The sequence below is a fragment of the Acomys russatus genome, chromosome 1, assembly GCF_903995435.1.
Source record: "Acomys russatus chromosome 1, mAcoRus1.1, whole genome shotgun sequence".
Classification (NCBI taxonomy): domain Eukaryota; kingdom Metazoa; phylum Chordata; class Mammalia; order Rodentia; family Muridae; genus Acomys; species Acomys russatus.
In genome coordinates, this window is record NC_067137.1 from 68,784,025 (window position 1) to 68,806,073 (window position 22,049).

The 22,049-nt window shown below is 39.7% G+C and overlaps 1 protein-coding gene across 1 annotated transcript in view; it reads left to right on the plus strand.

Annotated features, from left to right (window-relative positions):
• Ttc6 (tetratricopeptide repeat domain 6) overlaps positions 1–22,049 on the plus strand; it is a 168,268-nt gene that overhangs the window by 34,356 nt on the left and 111,863 nt on the right. Inside the window, exons 2-4 of the mRNA XM_051146503.1 lie at positions 13,566–13,658; positions 16,591–16,794; positions 21,369–21,499. Coding sequence (XP_051002460.1) covers positions 13,566–13,658; positions 16,591–16,794; positions 21,369–21,499 — 428 coding nt within the window. The remainder of the gene's footprint in view (positions 1–13,565; positions 13,659–16,590; positions 16,795–21,368; positions 21,500–22,049) is intronic.

Here is a 22,049-nt window from a genome sequence, read left to right on the forward strand (position 1 = left end):
TTTACATCCCAATTTTAGTCCCCTTCCTCATCACCTCTCAGTCCCACTCTCCCTCTTTGTTCTCCTCTATACCTCTAGTCCTCAGAGAAGGGGATCCCTTTTTCCCTATCAACTGGCCCTAGCCTACCACGTCTCATCAAGACTGCCTGCATCCTCTTCCTCTGTGGCCTGGTAAGGTACCCTGGCAGGGGGAAGTGATCAAAGAGCAAGCAATGGGGTCCATGCCAACGCCAGCCCCTTGTCCTCTTACTAGGGGACCCCTATAGAGACTGAGTTGCTTATGGGATACATTGGAGGAGGGGGTCTAGGTTCTCTCCATGGAAGGTCCTTGTTTGGTGCATCAGTCTCCACTGCACCCCTGGGCCCAGATTTCTTGGCTCTGTTGGTCTTCTTATAGAGCTCTTGCCCCCTCTGTATCCTTCTATCTCCCCACTCCTCCATAAAACTCTCTGCCCTCTGACCAAAGTTTGCCTGTGAAACTAAGCATCTGCTTCATTCCTGTGCTGGGTGGAGTCTTTCAGAGGCTCTCTATGGTAGGCTCCCGTCCTGTTCCCCCACTTCAACAGCTTCCAGTGTCTATTCTATTTGCCCTTTGGAATGAGAATTAAGCGTCCTCCCTAGGGCCCTTGTTACTTAGCTTCTTTAGTTCTGTGGATTTTAATATGTTTGTCCTGTAGTATATGACTGATATCCACCTATAAGTGAGTATATACCATGGGAGTCCTTCTAGGTCTGGCCTACTTCATGATGCTCCATCCATTTGCCTGGAAATTTTGTGATGTCCTTGTTTTTGATAGCTAAATAATAATCCATTGTGTTGATGTACCACAGTTTCTTTATCCATTCTTTGGTTGAGGGACATTTAAGTTGTTTCAAGTTTCTGCCTATTATAAGTAGAGCCACTATGAACATAATTGAGCAAATGTCTTTTTATTTGGTGGAGCATCTTTTGCGTATATGCCCAGGAGTGGTATAGCTGGGTCTTGAGGTAGAGAAAGCACAAGATTGATTTCCAAAGTGGTTGTACAAGTTTGCCCTCCCATCAGCAATGGAGGAGTGATCCTCTTGTTCCACATCCTCTCCAGCATGTGCTGTCACTTGAGTTTTTGATCTTAGCCATTCTGATGGGTGGATGTAAGATGGAATCTCAGAGTTGTTTTGATTTGCATTTCCCTGATGGATAAGGATGAGGAACTTTTCTTTAAGTGTTTCTTAGCCATTTTATATTCTTCTGTTGAGAATTCTTTGTTTTCAGATAATTTTTGCATACTTTTTAAAAATTGAATATATTTAAGGGAACTAATCATATTTAGTATTTGACTCCAAAATAGAAAAATTTTCAGATTTAATGTTATTTTGGAAAAATATAAACATGCTTTCATCTTCTCTTTATCACACAAAGTTGAATTAGCACACTTCTACTAGCTCTCAAAAGTTAGTATATAGAAATAACTAAATATATATTACTAAGTGGAAAGAAAGAAACCTTGAAAAGGCAATTTGTTGAATAATTCAAACTGTCACATTCAGGAAAAGACTGAGGAGGCGTTAGGGAAACCGTGTGTAGCAGAGGCAGGGGGAAGGGAGGCAGGGATGATGCACAGGGAAACCGTGTGTAGCAGAGGCAGGGGGAAGGGAGGCAGGGATGATGGACAAGGAAACAGAATTGTGGGATACAAACTGAGGAAATTAAAGGATGAAGTGGTTTGTGACAGACTTTCTTGATAAAACAAATAGCATGCATGTTAGAAATATACACTGGGCAATATTTCATCTACCCTTGATCCCACAAAAATCATTTATACATCTGACACATGGTCCTGGCAGTGCTGGGGTGGAGACAAAACCTAAGGCCTTATGCATCACAGGCAATTTCTTGATCACTAAGCCACATCCTCAGCTGGAAAAACTCCACTTTCATAGAGTACTGCTGACTAAGTAAGCAAGAGGTATATGAGTTTTCAGAATCGATATACACACAATTATTTCCACATGGTACTATGTTAAGGTATAAGACATGCCCCATTTTGCCCCACCTCCTTTCCCACACTCCAGGGACCCAACTCTTCCCAAAGTTAATTTTTCATCAACACAATAGGAACAGATATATTTTCTGTTATTTATAGTCTCATTTTCATCTTTGTATATAAATAGGATTTATATGTGGATTGGACTTGGAGCCTGTGCATAATACTTGCACTTGATTAAATATACTTGTTTTGCATTCTGGAAAACATCTCACCTGTTACTTTCATCTCTAGTTTGATGGCCTCTTCTCAAGGGAAGGAATCTTGCCTTCTGTACTTGCAGTTCTCTTGCATTCTTAGCTGAAGTGCCGTGGTGCAGTACTGCTTACATAACTAACAGAGTACCATTCCCTGAATGTTTGTTACTGAATGCAAAAAAGAACGCCATACTGACATAACAAATACTATAGCCTAGAAGAAGAAGCCAGGCACATTTGCTCAACTTTTTTTTCTTCCGTTTTATGTCATTTTATTTATTTTATTTTTTGAGTACTAAAAATAGCTCATTCTCTTATTTATTTATTATTTTTCATTGTTCACTTTACATCCTGATTGTAGCCCCCTCCCTCTTCACCTCCCAGTCCCACACTCTCTCTCTCATCCTGCTCCCCCCTCCCTTAGTTCTCAGAAAGGGGGAGCCCTCCTCCCTAACATCTGACCTTAGCCTATCAAGTCTCATTGGAACTGCCTGTATCCTCTTCCTTTGTGGCCTGTCAAGGCTACCCGGCCAGGGGGTAGTGATCAGCTTGTAGGCACCAAAGTCCATCTCATTGTCCTATAGGATTTCCCATCTCTGCAAAGGCTGTATCATCTTAAGGTCAAAAGCAATGTTACAGCAATTTGCTTTCATATAAATAATATTTTAAGTTATAATATTATATATTTATGTAATGTTTGTTTCCAAGCAGGCCTGTCTTTTTCATTCTCATTTTTTAAGCCTTTTCATCATCATCATCATCATCATCATCATCATCATCATCATCATCATCATCATTTCTTTTATTTTGTGTCAAATTTCTTCATATGTTTTTGAAAGATAAAGCCAGATATTGTGTTGTCTGTCTATGTTGATGGCAGTGAGTGGAGGATGGATCTTTGCCCAGTCTTAGGCTCTGTCATACTCTTGAAATATTTTTCTGACAATTTATTTTATTTATTTTTTGTTTTTTTACAAAGATTTATTTATTTATTACACATATATGTATGCTTGCACACCAGAAGAGGGTACCATACCTCATTATAGATGGTTGTGAGTCACCATGTGGTTGCTGGGAGTTGAACTCAAGACCTCTGGAAGAGCAGACAGTGCTCTTAACTACTGAGCCATCTCTCCAGCCCCTGACAAATTTTTCCTAGTTTATTGACAAATTTCATAACCAAAAGCAATGTAGCCTAGATAAGGTTTCATTTCAACTTACAGGTTATAGTATCTCATTGGTAGAAGTCGGTTCAAGAACTCAAGCAGGAATAAGAGGCAGAAATGAAGGAGAATGTTGTTTGCTGGTTAGCTGGCCGGATGGTGCTTAGTTAACTTTCTTTCTTTTTCCTCTTTCTTTTTTTTTTTATTAATTTATTTATATTACATCTCAATTGTTATCCCATCCCTTGTATCCTCCCATTCCTCTCTCCCTCCTGCTTTTACCCTATTCCCCTCCTCTATGTCTGTGACTGAGGGGGACCTCCTCCCCCTCTATATGATTGTAGGGTATCAAGTCTCTTCTTGGTAGTCTGCTATCCTTCCTCTGAGTGCCACCAGGCCTCCCCATCCAGGGGACGTGGTCAAATATAAGGCACCAGAGTTTGTGTGAAAGTCAGTCCCCACTCTCCCCTCAACTGAGGAGAATGTCCTGTCCATTGGCTAGATCTTGGTAGGTTTTTGATTTTTATTGCAAATATTGTCCTTGGCTGGTGCCATAGTTTGAGCAGAACCCCTGGGCCCAGATCCACCTGTCATAATGTTCTTCTTGTACCTGTCTAGGACCTTCTGGATCCTTCTATTTCTCTCTTCTCCCATACTTTTCTCATCTGGCGTCCCAGTAGGATATCCTCACATCTATCCCACTTTCCTGGTAAGTAAAGACTTCATGGGACATGACCCTTGGGCTAGTGTCCAGTTATAAGTGAGTATATACCATTTGAGTCTTTCTGCTTCTGGGTTAACTCACTCATTATGATCCTTTCTAGTTCCATCCATTTTTTCACAGCTTTTGGGAATTCCTTGTTTTTAATAGCTGAGTAGTATTCCATAGTGTAAATGTACCACAGTTTCTTTAACAGCCTAGGATTTTCTGCCTAGGGAAAGATGTCACTCATAGTTTGGTGGGCCCTCCCATATCAATTAACAGTCACGACCAACTCCCACACACATGCTTATAGGACAGGTTGGTCTGGGAAATCTCTCAGGTGACTCTGGGTTGTGTCAAGCTGACAGTTTAAGCTAATTAGGGCACGTTCATTTCAGATTTTTTTTTTGTTTGTTTTAAACAATCTGTTTCATGAAAAACTCAATAGTTCGCTTTTTTCTAAACACAGTGTGTATATAATTCTGTAGTAAGGGGCACTTCACAAAGAGATTGTCCATCTTACTTGAAATATAGTGGTATTGTGTTTCTAGAAATACAGAAGGGTTTGAATGGATGTCAGAACTTCATGGAGAAGATGCCTTGCGCAGTTATGGACAGCTTATGTAACAGCCATTCATCTATGTTTTATTTGAAATCACATTTTTTTTAGTACTGGCTGTTCTATTGAATTTAGGGTCAAGTCATACATAATAACCACATAAAATATTTAACTTGGAGAAAAAAGTAAAAACTGAGAGGACTTAAGGCAAAGAGTTCATGACACATTCCTGTGCCTGTAAGTTGAATTCTGCGGGCCAGTGCCATCAGGTTTGTACCTGCAGGGAGCCAGGAATTGTCATGCAAATCAGGGTATTTTCAAACCTGTGTGGACAAGTACATACTTCGGGCCATGGAGTGTCTTTACCTCCTTTTCTGAAGTTTGAACTTCAGGGTAGTTTACATGAAGGCGGTATATCCTGAAGAACTGCTGATGGGATCATACGAGGGCCCATGTTAGAAATGTACTCTTGAGTCGTGTCGTTGACGAGACTGTAATTTGGGGGGAAAGGTGGATTTCATGGTAAGAAGTATGGGGTTTTTTGTTCTCATCCCTTTCTCCATCTCATGACTGAGAAGTGTGAAGCCAGGCTCACAGGCCAGATGATTCCTGCTGCTGTGTGATGGGCCCATCTGCTTGCCTGGGATTACATGGAAGGCCCTGTGCTTGCTGGGTTTGCTTGGAAGACTCGGCACCCTTAGGGAGTTTCATTGCCTGGGCTTTCTCCGGATGTCACCAATCTTTCAAGTGCCTTCTATGTCTGACACTTCTGTATACAGTGTTAGACACTCCGGGCAGCAACGTTTTGTGTGGAATAAATGAAAAACGTATTGAGAATTGTGAAGCTGGAGCCCTCTCAGCCTCACATGTTTTCAGTCACAGACTTTCAGAGCGTGTTCAGTGCATTGCCAGACCTTGCCTTAAGATGCAGAAATATCCTCCTGGTTAGTTACAGTTGATGACTCAGAGATAAGAGAAAGTTCATGCACATAACACAGAATGCTGAGTGTGCTTCTTAATGATTTCTCCCTCATTTCTTGTGAGCCTAAACTTCAGTACTTTTTATTCAAGACAGATTTTAATAGTGGCCAGAAAGTTTCCTCATTTCCCTTGAAGTGCCATTTCAGTAGTTTATAAATTTTGTTGCTTTTGTAATTTAATAGCTTTTCTCATGTTCTAAATGGCCAATGGCTTTTAAGAATTCATTTTCTTTCTAACCCAGTAGTTTTCTAAAGATTACGTTTTGCAGTCTACCTAGGTTATAGTCATAGCCTCTGATATGTGGCTAAAAAAATTTCTTATAATTATATAGCTGGGTGGTTTACATTTACAATTTACAATATAAAATCAAATGAGTTCTGCATAAAGTATATAATTAAATACTTTGATTTTCAATGTAAATAGTAGTATCTATTAGCTCCCAGGCATTTTTCTCTTTGCAGTTGTTGCCTTGATCTCACCGTAAACATGAGGGATGTATTACTATTATCCCCATGTTATAAAACTGGGGCTCAAAGAGATTTAGTAGTTGCTTGGGATTCCCTAACATGATGGAGTAAATACTTAAAACCCAAAGCAGAATGCAAGTGCTCAATGGTTGCTCTACTATACTGGCTTCCATGTGTGATTTTCCACATGATACTGTGATTGTTTACTTGACTTATAAATTAATGATTTTTTTTTGAGATAGGAGCTCTCTATGTAGCTCAGACTGTCTTTCAAATTCACTGTGTAGCTTAGGCTGGCTACAAATTCATGATGTTCCTGCTTCAGCATTTCTTTGAGGGCTGGGTTTGTGGGTATGCTATGGCTTTAAAAAAAATAATGTATTTGTATGTTTATTCTCTTTCTTATTTTTTTGGAGAGGGGATTTGTTTCTGGAGGTTTATCTTAGGGCCATGTGCATCTTGTGCATGCTAGGCAAATGCTTGAAACACTGACTTCTATCTTCACTCCCTTTCCACCTTTTGAATTTGAGACAGGTTCTTAATAAATTGCATATACTGGTGTTGAGCTCACTTTGTAGCTCAGAGAGGCCTTCCTATATTCCTGCCTCAGAGTCTTCAGTATCTGAGAGGGCAGGCTTGTGCTATCTTGCATGGCTACTCATAAGTTTACATTTGTGTGTTTTTGTAGCTAAAATTTCCATCTATTACCAACAAAACTATTGTGGTCAGTAAATTGTTTATTTATTTATTTATTTATTTATTTATTTATTTATTTAGACATGGTCTTACTATGTAGTCTTGCCTGGCCTGGAATAGCCCATGTAGACAAGGCTGGCTGATAAACCACAGTTGTTTGGCTGTCTCTGTCTCTCAAGTGCTGGGATTAAGGCATGTACTAACCATGACCAGTAAAATTGTTGCTTTTTATTATATGTATCTTCAAAATATTGAGTGTGACTTGCTCAGGGTTTATTAGATTAAAAACAAAATACATTTCTTTTATCAACTAATAATGGGTTATTACAATGATTATTAATATATTAGAAACTACAAAAGATCTAGGGGTTAAGAAATAAAATGTTGATTGACTGTCATATTTATGCAGTTTCTAAACAATTTCATCACCCCAAAAGACATTTTGTATCATTAGTCAGTCCCTATTTTTTCCATCTTCACTCATCCTCCTGCTGCCCCTCACTGTATCTACTGATTTACCTATTCTGTATAAATCAAGTAAATATGACCATTCAATATATTATATATGTTATTGACACCTGGCATCTTTCTATTAGCAACATTGTTTGAATTAAGATGGAAAGATCTTCCATGCTCATGGATGGGTAGGATTAACTTACTAAAAATGGCCATCTTACCAAAAGCAATCTACAGATTCAGTGCAACTTCCATCAAAATGCCAACACAACCTTGAAAGAACAATTCTCAATTTCATATGAGAAAACAAAAAACCCAAATAGTTAAGATAATCCTATACAATAAAAGATCTTCTGGGGGTATCGCCATCCCTGATATCAAGCTGTACAATAATAAAAACAATAATAAAAACTGCGTGGTACTGGCATAGAAATAGACTGGTGCATCAGTGGAATTGATTTGAAGACCCAGAAATCAACCCATACACCAATGGACACTTGATTTTTTTTTTTTTTTTTTTTTTTTTTTTGACAAAGAAGCCAAAACCCAACGATGGAAAAAAGATAGCATCTGCAACAAATGGTGCTGGTTTAACTGGATGTTTATGTGTAGAAAAACACAAATAATCCTTATTTATCACCCTGCACAAAACTAATGTCCAGTGGATTAAAGATCTCAACATAAAACCAGACACACTAAATCTGTTAGAAGAAAAAGTGGGGAGCAGCCTTGAGCTCTTTGGCACAGGAGACAACTTCCTGAACAGAACACCAATAACTCAGGCTCTAAGATCAACAACTAATAAATGGAACCTTATGAAACTGAAAAGCTTCTGTAAGGCAAAGGACGCTGTCAACAGAACAGGACAACCTTCTGGGACTGGGAAAAGAGTCTTCAACAACTCTACATCTGACAGAGGGCTAATATCCAAAATATATAAAGAGATCAAGAAACCAAATAATCCAATTAAAAATGGTACAGTACTAAACAGAGAGTTCTCAACAAAAGAATATTGATTGGTCAAGAAACACTTAAAGAAATGTTCAATATCCCTAGTCATCAGGGAAATGCAAATCAAAATGACTCTGAGATTCTACCTTACACCTATCAGAATGGCTAAGATCAAAAGCTCAAGTGACAGCACATGCTGGCGAGAATATGGAGAAAGGGGAACACTCCTTCATTGCTGGTGGGAGTGCAAACCTGTACAACCACTTTGGAAATCAGTCTGGTGCTTTCTCAGAAAATTGGGAATAGTGTTCTCTCAAGACCCAGCTATGACACTCCTGGGCATATACCCAAAAGACGCTCCACCGTACAACAAGGACTTTTGCTCAATTATGTTCATAGCAGCTTTATTCGTAATAGAATCTGGAAACAACCTAGATGTGCCTCAACCAAAAAAAATGGATAAACTGTGGTACATTTACACAATTGAATACTATTCAGCTGTCAAAACCAAGGAAATCTTGAAATTTGGAGGCAAACAGATGGAACTAGAAACGATCATTCTGAGTGAGGTAACCCAGACCCAGAAAGACAAGCATCGTATATACTCAGTTATAAGTAGATATTAGCCACATAATATATGATAACCCCACTACAATACACAGACTCAAAGAAGCTAAATAACAAGGAAGCCCCTAGGGAAGATGCTTAATTCTCATTCAGAAGGGCAAATAGAATAGACACCGGAAGCAGCTGAAGAGAAGGAACAGGAGGTAAGCCTACCATAGAGGTTCTCTGAAAGATTCCACCCAGCAGGGTATCAAAGCAGTTGGTGAGATTCACAGCCAAATTTTGGGATGGAGCACAGGGAGTCTTATGGATTTCAAAGGACCTGGAGGGGACAGGAGCTCTACAAGGAGACCAATGGGACCAACAAATCCGGTGGGGGGGGCATTGCTGTAGAGACTGATGCACCAACTAAGGACCATGCATGGTGAGGACCTAGATCCTCTGCTCAGACTTAGTAGATAGGAAGGACAGTTTCCTTGTGGTTCCCATACTATGTGGAGTAAGGGCTACTTCTAACATGGACTCTGGTGCCCACTCATCAATTACTTCCCTCTGCTGGGTGAGGCCTTGCCAGGCCACAGAGGAAGAGGATAAAGGCAGTCCAAATGAGACTTGATAGGCTGAGGTCAGACGGTAGGGGAGGTGGACTTCCCCTTTCTGAGAACTAGGTGAAGGCTGGGACCAGGAGGTATGAAGGAGGGGGTTACAATTGGGATGTAAAGTAAACAAACAACAAACAAACAAACAAACAAACAAACAAAAGAATTTGCTATAAAGAGCTTGAGACCAAAAACCACAGTCAGGTTAACCATACATAAAGCCTACATATTTCGCGTACTTCTATATAGCTAGAACACCCGTTCTGGAGCTGTGGTATTTCACATTGTATTTTACACCCCCCCTTTAAGTAGACATCTTTTATTTATTCATTGATCATGTTTTCCCTCTTCTAATTTCCCACCTTCCTACCCATCCAACTTTAGATTCTTTTTCTCTTTCCTTCTTTAAACAAACAAACAAACAAACAAAAACAAAAAGGCAAAAAAGACATACTCCCACACACAAAATCCCACAAAAACAAAAATCAAAACAATTAAAAGACCAATAAGACAAGAACATGCAAAACAAAGTGAAACAAAAAGCCCATTAAAATGCCATTGTGCTCTCTGAGCATTACCCTGGGTATGTGGCCTGAAGTATGCTTGATAGGCTCAATGAAACTCTTTTGGAAAATCTGCCTTTCCCTTTCCTATTGGGTATCAATTTCCATTAACTTCTTGGTTAGGGGCGGGACCCAATGTCAACTTCTCTTTCTTAGTGCTCGGAAACTGTCTGGCCTAAGCCCTTGCCAGTCATGTGCATGCTGCCACAGTCTCAGTAATTTCAATGGTGTATTTGTTCTATTGTGTCTGGATGACACTGTTTCTGTGGGGTAATCCATCACCTCTGCATCTTAAAATCTTTCTTCCTCCTCTTCTACATAGAGGCTTGAAGAATAAATCCCATTTAGGGCAGAGTTCTCCAAAGTCTCTAACCCTCTACATTGTCTAATTGTGAGTCTCTATGTTAATTCCTATCTACTACAGGAAGAAGCTTCTCTGCTATGGGTCATGTAAGGCACTGGTATAGCAGTACGTCATTAGGTGTCATCTTACTGCTGTGCTCCTTTGGCAGAATAATAGTGGTAGGTTTTCTCATAGGCATATGGCCTATCTTGTCTCGGGTTTGTGGCCACATTAGCACTGTCAGGATGGGTTCGATCTCATGGAGCGCGCCATAAATCCAATCAAAAAGTGGTTGGTTTCTCCCATAATATTTGTGCCATTATTGCACCAATATATCTTGCAGACAGTTTACTGTTGTAGGTGACAGGGTTTGCATCTGGGTGATACTGATGATCACTTTTCTCTTTTTGTAGTGTTCAAAATACCTTCATGCACCGTGAACACTAGCTTGACTTCTCTGTTTGGTGACATAAGTAAGTGTTGTCTTCAGTAATAGGGCCTTTCTTTCAGGTTGTGGATAGCAACCACTAACCTGGCAGTAGCCTTGATGTTTGGAGTCCTTTAGCCAAGGACTCAACCAGATGATACCCCTTCCTGGCACTGGGGCTTTACTTGGTGGCATACAATGTCTAGTTGGGACATCATGCCTCTATTATTTGGTGACTCCATTTAGATTCCTTTAATATAGGTACAGATTTTAGGAAGATTCCACAATAGTAGGTTTCCTTATGGTTTCCCAAAAGGCCTATAAGTGTTAGTTTTCTCTCTCCCTCATTCCCTCCTTCAACCTGCTCTCCCAAGTCCTCTCCATATGCCATCTTCTTATTCTAGTTTCTTTCCTCTTTGTCTCTCGATAATACTATTTTCTTTTGTTTGTTTGTTTGTTTTTTATTTTCTACTTATATTTTCCAAGACATGGTTTCTCTGTGGACCTCCGGATGTCCTGGAACTTACTCTGTAGACCAGGCTGGCCTTGAGATTAAAGGTGTGTACCACCACTACCAAGCTTCATAACACTGTATTCTATTTCCCCTTCCTTGAGAGAATCTCTCTTGTCCTTAGTCCCTTTCTGGCTACCTAACTTCTGTGGTTATTCAGATTATAACAAATGTTTTGAAAACTTTAATGCTAACATCTGCATATAAGAGAAAACATACAATATTTTTCTTGTTGGGTCTGTATTACCTCATTCAGGATGATTTTTTTCTAGTACTATCCACATACCATGAATTTCATAATTTTATTTTTCTTAATAGCTGAATGATACTCCACATTGTGTGAATATACCACATTTATATTTCCCACTAACCAACTGATGGACATCTAGGCTATTTCCAATTAATAGCTATTATGAATGAAGCAGTGATGTACATGCATGGGCAAGGATCCCTATATAGGACATAGAATCTTTTGGGTATATGCCCAAGAGTGGTATAGTGAGATCTTGAAGTGGATATATTTTCAGCTTCCCGAGAAACTGCAATTTCGACATCTTCTTGGTGGGTTGTTTTTCCTTTGAAGAGTATGTCGTGTCCTTTCATGTCTCTTCTGACTAGTTTTAGTTTGAATTCAAATTTGTCAGATATAAAAATTGCTACATCTCACTGCTTTCTTAGGTACATTTGCTTGCAATACCTTTATCTATTGTTTCCCCAGAGGCGATATCTATTCTTGATAGTGAGGAGTGCTCCTTGAATGTAGCAGAAGGAAGGATTCTCTTTTCTAATCCAGTCTGTTATTCTGTGTCTTTTAATAGGGTAATTGAAACCATTAATAATTGTCAATTAATGCTGTTTATTGAGTCCTGTTTTTTTTTTTGTTATGGTGTAGGTTCCTCCCTTTTTATTTATTATTCTCAAATTAGTTATTTATTGTGTCTTCTCAGGTCTGATTGACCTCTTTAGACTGAAATCTTTCTTTTTAGTGTCTGCTTTAGGGCTGTATTGGTAGATAGAAATTGGTTAAACATTTAATGGAATTTTTCCTTGGTTGATTGTGATCGATAGTTTTCTGGGTATAGTAGTCTGGGATGTCATTTTTGTTTCTTATAGATTGTAGATTGCAGAACATCTTTACAGGATTTTTTTGGTCTTTCAAACTCTCCCTTTAAAAGTTGGATGTTATTCTTTTGGGTCTGTCTTTATATGTGACTTGGTTTTTTTTCTCCTCTAGCTTTTAATATCCTTTTGTTATTGTTGATTTTTTTAATACTCTGTGTTTTGATTATTATGTGTCCTGGAGAGTTTCTTTTCTGATCCAGTTTATTTCATGTGCTACACGATTCTTGTACCTTCATAGGTACCTGTTTATTTAGACTGGGAAATTTTTCATCTATGACTTTTAAAAAATATATTTCCTGTTCCTTTGACTAGGGTTCTTCTTCCTCTACTTCTATCATTCATAAGTTTTGTCTTTTCATGGTGTCATGATTTCCTGAATGTTTTGTGTTTGATGATTTTAGAGTTTGCTACTGACATTACTAAAAAGACTAGAGGACAAAAGGGACTTAAAAGCCATACAGTTGGGTGCCTGGGTGATAAAAATAAAAGTGAACAAACTAGTTTTCCTGGTGATGTCAGGTATGGAGATTTACAGATTACACAGAACCAGGGTCTCTTGATTCTTGGTTTATTGTCCATCACTGTAATGTCCTCTTATGGTCACAGCTAAGTAGAATGGTGGTCATTGTAATCAGCATTAGTAATGGTAAAGGTGACATGGACAATGACAGTCAGTGGTGGTTAAAATGTATTCATATTCCTTTTTGCTTTTGCTTGGCTTGAATCTTAGATTTGATTGAAGTTTCTTGTGTAATGCTTTACAGTACTTGATCCAATGGCAATGTAGCTGATATAATAATACATAGTTGTATTATTAAAGTTAACGATCTATTTATAAAAGCCAACAATTTGAAAGTCCACCAAATAGAAAATTAACTTTCGTGTGTGTGTGTGTGTGTGTGTGTGTGTGTGTGTGTGTAATAGGGTCTCACTATATCACCATGTATGGCCTGGGACTTACTATGTAGACCAGTTTGGCCTCTAACTCAGAAATCTGCCTGCCTATGCTTTCTGAGTGCCAGGATTAAATGCATCTTTCACCATGCCCAGACACACAAAAATATTTTCATGTTTTTAAAATGTTTTCCTCATTTATCGAATGTTACTGAGTGCTTTATATTTCTCTTATGCATTTCTAATTTACTGTTTGAATTGATTAACACTCTGCTATACTAGATAACACATTTCATTGGATTTAGAAGTTGACATTACTCTGTTTCTTTTTTTCTTAAGGATATTACTTTGGTGGAACAAATGTACTTCAAACCATCTCAGGTGGAAGGAGAAAAACTGTTTCAGAAAAGTATTAAGGAACGGCCAATCACGGTAAAAATCTCCACTAAAAACTTCTTTCCCTGAACTGAAGTAACAGTGTGTTGCCTATTGACTGTTCACAGAGGGTTAAAAACAGGTCCCTCGAACTTATTTTGAAGTGTCTTTGGGCATCTAAGCCAAAGCCTCATGGGTGTCTGGCTCCCTCAGTTCTCAGAAACCATTTTTTTGAGTAAAGCCCAACACCCTTTTCAGGGAGAAAGGTTATTAAGGGCTCTCTTGACTTATAAGTGCTTGAATACAGAAGGTAGCTTCAGATACAATGAAAAGTTATTAACCTCTAAGTAATCCTCCTTTCAATATACGGCTAGCTAGAAGAATTGCTGAAAGCAGTCAGGACAGTGGGTAGCAAGGGTCCAGAAGCAAAGCTTCTTTTTTGTCTACCGCTGGCAAAATGACTCTGGTATTTGAAGCAATCTCGAACATCTCTGATAATGTTCAGAGAACAATATGGGAAGTGTCTCCACTTAAAGTAAAAGTTGATACAAAGTAAAAGTAAATGAATTAGAAGTAAATCCACATTTATATAAGAAGACATAATGACAGGTTGCTTTACTTGAGAGTTTTAAAAATATGACCCATATATGCATATATATACATATATATATATTTCATTTAGTATAACATTCAGAAAACATATATTGTACAGAGCCTTTGTGTTCATGGAACCCTGGAACCTGTAAGCAATGAGGGTACTACAAGTGGTAGACCTGCTAAGACTTAGGGATGGCTTTTGGTTAGACTGTGTCTTTGGACTCCTTTTTACTAGCTGGATTTGTGTCAACTTGACACATCTCTAGAGTCCTCAGTTGAGGAAAGACCTCCACTAGATCCAGCTGTGGGGTGTTTTCTCAGTTTAGTGATCAATGGGGAGGGTCCAGCCCGTTGTGGGTGGTGCCATCCCTGGGTTGGTGGTCTTGGATTCTATAAGGAAGCAGGCTTAGCAATCCAGGGTAAGCAAGCCAGTAAGCAGCATCCTTCATGGTCTTTGCTCCTGCCTCCAGGATCCAGCCCTGCTTGGGTTCCTTCCCTGACTTTCTTTGGTGATGAACAGTGCCGGGTAAGTATAAGTTGAATAAACCCTCTGCTTCCCAACTTGTGTTTTGGTTATGCTGTGTCATCATAGCAATAGAAACCTTAAGTTAGGCACCTTTGCATGCACATGGCCTGCCTTAGTTACATCCTTGGATCTTTCTTGAGCTCATTTTTCACCTTGGATGATGTGTGATCTCATGTGCTAAGCATTTGAGAAGCAGTGATCATCGTTTTAATCACCACTGTTTTCCATCATCTGTGCAAATTCCAACACAGTGGCGGGAAAGGTGAATAACAACAGTTTAATGTGATTAAAGTAACTTGACATTGTAGGCCCCAAATGTTGTCATAAATCAGTGAGCCACATTTCCAGAACCGTTAATTTACATCAGGTGAAAGAAAAATTGGGAGTGCTTAGAGTCAGATTGTGTAGGTTTGAGGAAAGTTTTGCTGCTTCAAGTATGACCTTAGCCAAATTAACCAACTTGTCAAAGCCTCAGTTCCCTTATCCATAGAGAGTGGGGCTACAGACAGCTTCTACTTCATGGGATCTGTGCTTCTTCAATAGAGGAGGCCATGCTCATATGCAAGCACTTAGGAGCACAATGGCGGTTGCCGAGGCAGCTGTAATGCTGCGTGCTAACATGCTGGAATGGAGGCAGCCTCAAGAGGGGCAGATTAGGAGGGGCTTGGAGGACAGGCAGGCTGGACAGACTTCTGAAGCATGGAGGACGGTAGCTGGGGGGTTGTCACCACCCTCCTTTGAGCTGCTCTTCCTCTATTTTCAGTTTGGGTAGGTGGTGCTTCCATCCGTTCAGCCTCCAAACTTGAACCCCGTGAGACCACATGGGATAAGCCAGGAGCAGAGAAACACAATACAAAGGAAATGGTTGGCAATACCCAAAGCCATGGAACACAAAACACAATGGTTGATCACACGTGGACAGTGTGAAAGCAGAGTGCATAGCATGTAATCCTCAATGTATTTACTTTACCATTTCATGAAAAGGGAAAATAATATAAGGAACTCAATCAGGATCAAAGCTCTGCACAACTGATTCAGGACTTAGACTCAGTGCCATCAAGTTGAAAATACTAGGAAGGACAGCAAGTAGCCAAGAAGAGACTTGATACCCTATGAGAATATATAGGGGGACGTAATCCCCCTCAGGAACAGTCATAGGGGAGGGGAATAATGGGAAAATGGGGGGGGGGAGGAATGGGAGGATGCAAGGGATGGGATAAACATTGAAATGTAACAAGAATAAATTAATAAAAAAAAAAACAAAAAAATAAAAAGAAAATACTATTAATTATCTGTAACCTCACCAGTCAGTCACTATATAAAAATGTGAGCCCAGGGTTGGTGCTACATTATTTCATAAGCTCTTGATCCAGCTATTCCTTCTTGTGTAGCAAAGAAACAGTGTAGTATCTGGCACAGCATGGTATCCTTGATTATATCAAAGAACAAAATGGTATAATTGTACTGTAAAGCCACTCTTTGTAATTCAGACTTTTATTTAAGTCAGATCAGTTTCATCATTTGAGACAGCAAGGTTTTTAGGTTTTTAACTCCCAGTGGTCCATAATCCCAAATAATCTTTTAAAATAAAATTGACTAGTGAAATATATTCATGAATTGTTTTTTTCCCTTAGAATTTGGTGACATAGGCCAGGGAGAAATAATTTGCTGGCTTTCAGATTTTATTTTTATTAAATCAATTTAAACTTTTCTTTTGAAATTTGCAGAAAAAAATCCTTACCAGATGAGCTGACTCTCAGTCGTGCACTTACTATCCATTCTGTTGGTGGATAGGACATGCAGAATGGAAAGTAGACCTTGGAAGGACCAACAGGATGAGCCTTTTGTGCTTTTATTCTTCTGCAGCAAAGTATCTATGAAGAGCTCCCCGAGACTGCATCAAGCATCTTCCAAATGGATCATGAGGATATTCTGGATGCAGAGGAAGAGAACTTAGCATCCAAATCCCAGGAACAGCTAGAGATCATGCCACAAGAGGACTGGAACAAACCTGCGGAAACGGGCATGCCTGCAAGTGATGTAAAAACAACCAGGCAGTTATCATTACAAGTAAGCGAAGCAAAACACCACTGTTAGTGTTGGGAGCACTTAGAATTGCCAGAATCGGGGATGTGCAAATGTCAAGAAGTTCTCAGGCAAAGATCAAGGTATGGTGTATGTGGGGGTGGTGGTGGTGGTGGTGGTGATGAGGTGTTTGGCCTTACAAGGGGCATCAGAAGTGCAGAAAGAGATTTTGTGATTTTTTTTTTTTTTTTTTTTTTTTTTTTTTTTTTGCATTTCTTGGAAGGAAAGAGAGATTTTTAAGGTAAGAGGGCACCTGGGCTCTTTACACTCTGGCCACAAATCTTGTAGGTAACACCGGACAGGAAGCAGGCCTGGGTGAGCCCGGCAATGCTCATCCATTTGCCCATGTTTAGATTTATTTGAACTCTGGAGTTCTTTCCTGCTGTGCAAATGTTTGCCAAAATTTTATTCTTGTTTGTTTGTATCTTCTCCATGTCAGTTGTGATCCATGAACTTTAACCCTATATATGGGCCACATGCTTTATTTGTAGTGTCAATGGTTAGAAATGAGGAACAGTGTATACTCCAGTAGGCTAACACAAGACAGGGAGATGAGGTGACTTTCTGATGTAACTAATAAATACATCTAGATAAAAGAACGAGGCAGGACACTGGCTGCTCAGCCACTTGCCGGGAGAACACCAGCTGCAAACAGAGTCTGCACAGTCCCTGCCTTGTTGGCCACTCTCCTCCGAGAAGTTCTTTGCAAGATTAAGAGTCACTAGTGTTCTGAGCTAAGTCATTACCAACAGCAGAGGAAAAAAATGCAGAGATGTGACAGCAACCTGGTGAAGAAATGCCTGATACAACAGTCATAGAACTGGTTAGCTTTTTAGAAGAGAAATTGTAACAAGCCTGTAAAATAAGAAAGATCGTACATGGAAGAAAGTTTGAGATTCTTTACATCCACATGCACTACTGTGACTGATTCTTTGCCTCCAGAGTTCTAAAAACACATGAAAGCTAAAGGGCATGTCACAAATGACTACGAAAGTGGCATGTGGCTCTTGAAAGTTATTCCAAGTGGGTTGAGATGCAGGCATTGAGGCCCTTGTAGTGTTAAGAACAAAAAAGGTGATTTTCATGTTATTTTGGTGCAGCGGTTGTATGTGTTGGGGGACCACCCTGTCATCATGGATGAATAGTGTAATGACAGAAGAAAGCAGAGCTGCCTCAGCTTATTGAAAAGAAGACTGAGGTTTTTAAGTAAACAGATATATGACAGAGAGACGGAAGCCACTGAAGTCATACCTGACAAGGAAAGTGATCTTTAGTTTAGAAAGAAGAATTGGGTTTTTACAAAACCATTGACTCCTGAGATTTGTGAGGGATTTTAAGAGTTAAAAAAAAAAAAAGTTAACTCTGGTATCTGAGCAGGTTGGCTCAAGTAGGTGCCTTTCACCTGCTGCTGCTGCTGCTGCTGCTGCTGCTGCGCTGTTTGAGTAGCAGAGTGCTGCCCCTGCTGCTTGTCACTGTTGAGCAACAAAGACAGAACCTGCTTTGGAATGCAGAAGACAGGCAACTGCAAAACAACTGTAGGCTCCAAGGGTCCAGGTTTTGATTTCTGCAATCTCTGTGCTGTCCTGGCCTTGTAGGAGGCATTAGAATGATTAGAAACATTGTGCCTCAACCCGCCTTGTAACAGGAAGAGGTAACACTTTTTGTAGCACAGGTTCTCTATAGACAAACACGGAGGACCCACCATATTACTTCTCTTAGAATTTTATTAGAAGGACTATTATAAAAGTGGTAGGCATGTTGCTCGGAGTGTCTCAAGGCTTCTGGGCTCAGATTTTTCATAGGCACAGTTTCTTTCTCCCCATTAGTAGACACAGTGCGCTTGGCGTAATTCCCAGGCTATGCCTGTGTTGTTAAGCAAGGAGAGTGGCAGGGACACTTTGCTACTGCGAGATGCTATATAGATAACATTTGGTGTGTGACACACAGAAGGCTTAGGACAATAAGCAATTATTGCTTACTGTGGTCTGAATTGTAGCAATCCACACATAAATGCCTCCTGAGAGGTGTTGCAGGTGAGATGGTGTTAGAACCACTGGATGGATTGTCGGAAGTTACATATTCTTATTGTACATGATTTGGTCTGCAAAAGTCTCTAGTGGAGTGATACAGGATTGTGTCCAGTTTAGCATATCCTCAATAACATCGATGGAAATATGGAAGGCTGACTGATTGGATTTGCAGATAACATGTAAAATTTGGTTGCTTAGAGCTCAGATAAAATTTAATAGGCCAAAAGCTATGCTACGTTTTGCCTTTGGGTCTACCAACCAAGTATGAGATCAGATTTAGTAGCAAATATGAGCAACCTCAGGGCATTAAATTATCATGTTGTTTTGTCATAGGGAACGCAAATACAATTGCAGCTTATGTTGGGTGATGGGTGCCATAGGAGGATCATCTTTCACTTGGTTGATTGGATCATATGACAATGTCAAACATTGTGTTCATATCCGAGTATCCAGCCACAGCCGGGTCCCTGACAAATTAAACTGAAGAAGGGACAACAAAACACACCCCCTCAAAACCAGCCCGTGTAAGGTAGAGTTGAAGGGGACAGAGATGTTCACGTGAGGGGAAGCTGGTCCAAGGTAGTAAACAGATTCAAGTATTTGACTGTCTGCCATATGAAAGGGAGCTAGGTTGTACTCTAATGGTTTCTGAGGTCTGAATTTAGACTGGTAGATGACAGTTGTTAGACTCAGTAATAAAGAAACAAAACAGAAACATGAGTAAGTGCAAGTGTTTGGCAGAGAAAATGGCTGACTGTCTGTGTATCCATGTCTACTGTTCCTGACCTTGTTCAAGCAGATGACCAAAACTTGTAGAGATGCTGTAGAGGTGAGAACGGAATGCTCTGCTTGCATGATTTGCTAATTCCTCATCTAAGAAGCTTTACTGAATTAAGTCCAAATCCTGCAGCTAACTGTAGTAACCTCCCTTTACCAAGCCATCTCCGACTTATCCAACTACACCTGCCTTTGCTGGGAAAGCCTCCCTGCTTCCTCCATCAAATCTAGCCTCACAGGCCAGAGAGATGAGCTCAGTTCAGCAGTTAAGAGCACTGGCTGATCTTCCAGAGGACTCAGGTTCAATTCCCACCACCTACATAGCAACTCACACCTGTCTACAACTGCTGTTCCAGGGCATCTGACACCTCACATAGATGTACATGCAGTCAAAACACCAATGTACACAAAATAAAAACAAATTATTTTTAAAAACGGTTTCAAAACAAAAGCACAGAGCAACCCAAGAAGAAAACTGTATGTGAATTATTGCAACAATATACTTAAAAAAATTTCTAGGAAATATGGAAAAACAAAATTTTCAACATATAACATTAACAGGCAACTGTTTGTGAGCAGAATGTACTTTGGTTTGCCCAGCAATAGAAATATAAAATGTACAGCTTGTAAACATCACTCAAAATTATACTGTAAAGCATTAAAGCACCTTTTAGCTGAGAGTCTTGCCAAACTTTCAGAAACTAAGCTCAGGTTCTATTAAAACACCAAATCAAGATGAGGGAGGAAGAAAACATCCATCAAGAAGAGTAGGAGGGGAGATGGCTCAGGCTGTAATCCCCGTAACTCACATACATCCTGGGTGGATGCTGTGTATATGTATCTGTTCTTTGTTTCATTCTTTCTTTTTATATCTCAAGAGCCATCTCCTCTCTCCTCCCTCTTCTTCCCTCACTTCCTTCTCCTGCTTCCCTTCTGCCCCACCCCCAACTCACTCCTCCATTTCTCTTCAGAAAAGGGCAGGCCTCCCATGGGTACAAGCCAACCACGGCACATCAAGTTTCAGTAAGACTAGGCACTTTCCATCATATTGAAGCTGAATGAGGCAACCCAGTAGGAGGAAAGGGTCCCTGAAACAGATAAAAGCACCAGAGACAGCCGCTGATCCCATTGTTAGGAGTCCCACAAGAACACCCAGCTATGCAACTGTAACATATTTGTGGAGGACCTAGGCTCCATGGTTGATGGTTCAGTGAATTTCAGCCTCAGAAGAAGAATATGGGATCCCTGGAGCAATCTTGCTAGCAAGACTAACTGAAATGATGAGCTGTAGCTTCAACCAAGAGACTGTACCCCAATGAGTGAAGAGGAAAGTGATGGAGGATGCTCTCAGCACCAGCCTTGGACCCCCGCATGCACACAAAACCACACATGAATATACATATGCATACATGCAGGAAAAAAAAAGAGTAGATTGGGTTGGGGCAAAGCTTAATGATAGAATGTTTGCTTAGTGTGTCTTGAGACCCAGGGTTCATATTGTGTTTTTTCTTTAACAATTTAAGGCAATAGACTAAAAAAATGTAAACAAGATACTGACATTTTTTATTTTCATCAATATATGTACATAAAATTAGGAATGGTTTAGAAACAGTAACTTACCTTTAGTATTTGTATTCTTATATACACATGGAAATTGGAAGTATAAATATGACATAGTATTAAATATGTGAGAAAGGTCGAACTGTCCGTAGTCCAACTTTATTTAATAGCATGCTTTATATGTTCTTAAAGGGGAGATCTCCAGAATTCTTGCAAATCAGAGGAAGAGAAGTTGTACGAACCTGGAGAAGTAGCCCAGTCGTTAAGCCCTCGATACCAACAAAGTCTGTAAGATCTCAGGAGGATAAAAAACTAGAGAAAAAGTAACTTCCTTAAATTTGTATATTTTGTTTATTTTAAAATATTTATTTTTATTTTATATGTATGAGTGTTGGTTTGCATACATGTATGGACACCAAACATGTGCCTGGTATCTGGAGAGGCCAGAAGAGGGCATTGGAACTCTTGGAACTGGAGTTAGAGGTGGTGTGGGTGCTGGAATCTAGTCCTCCTCAGGGGCAGCAAGTGCTGTTAATAGCTGAGCTGTCTCCCCAACCACTTTACACATTTTATTATCCAAAGACTAGTCATCTGGTAGCTTGATATGTAAAAGTACATTTTTTAAGGGAAAAAATGTCTCATTGTCTCATGGAAGGATCTAAGTGGAAACGTCTCAAAGGAAGAGTTGGTGGTAGGTTTTCTATGGGGGATGGGCAGGCTTCCCTCCACGCTTTCTGTGTCCTGGAGAAAAGAGACAACATGCTGGAGATGTTGCTTTGCTCACAGTTTGATTAAATGATTTTATTATATTGTTTAATCTTACTATAATAAAATAAAAACCCAACTAAAATGGTGCTGTGCTAATCAGCTTAA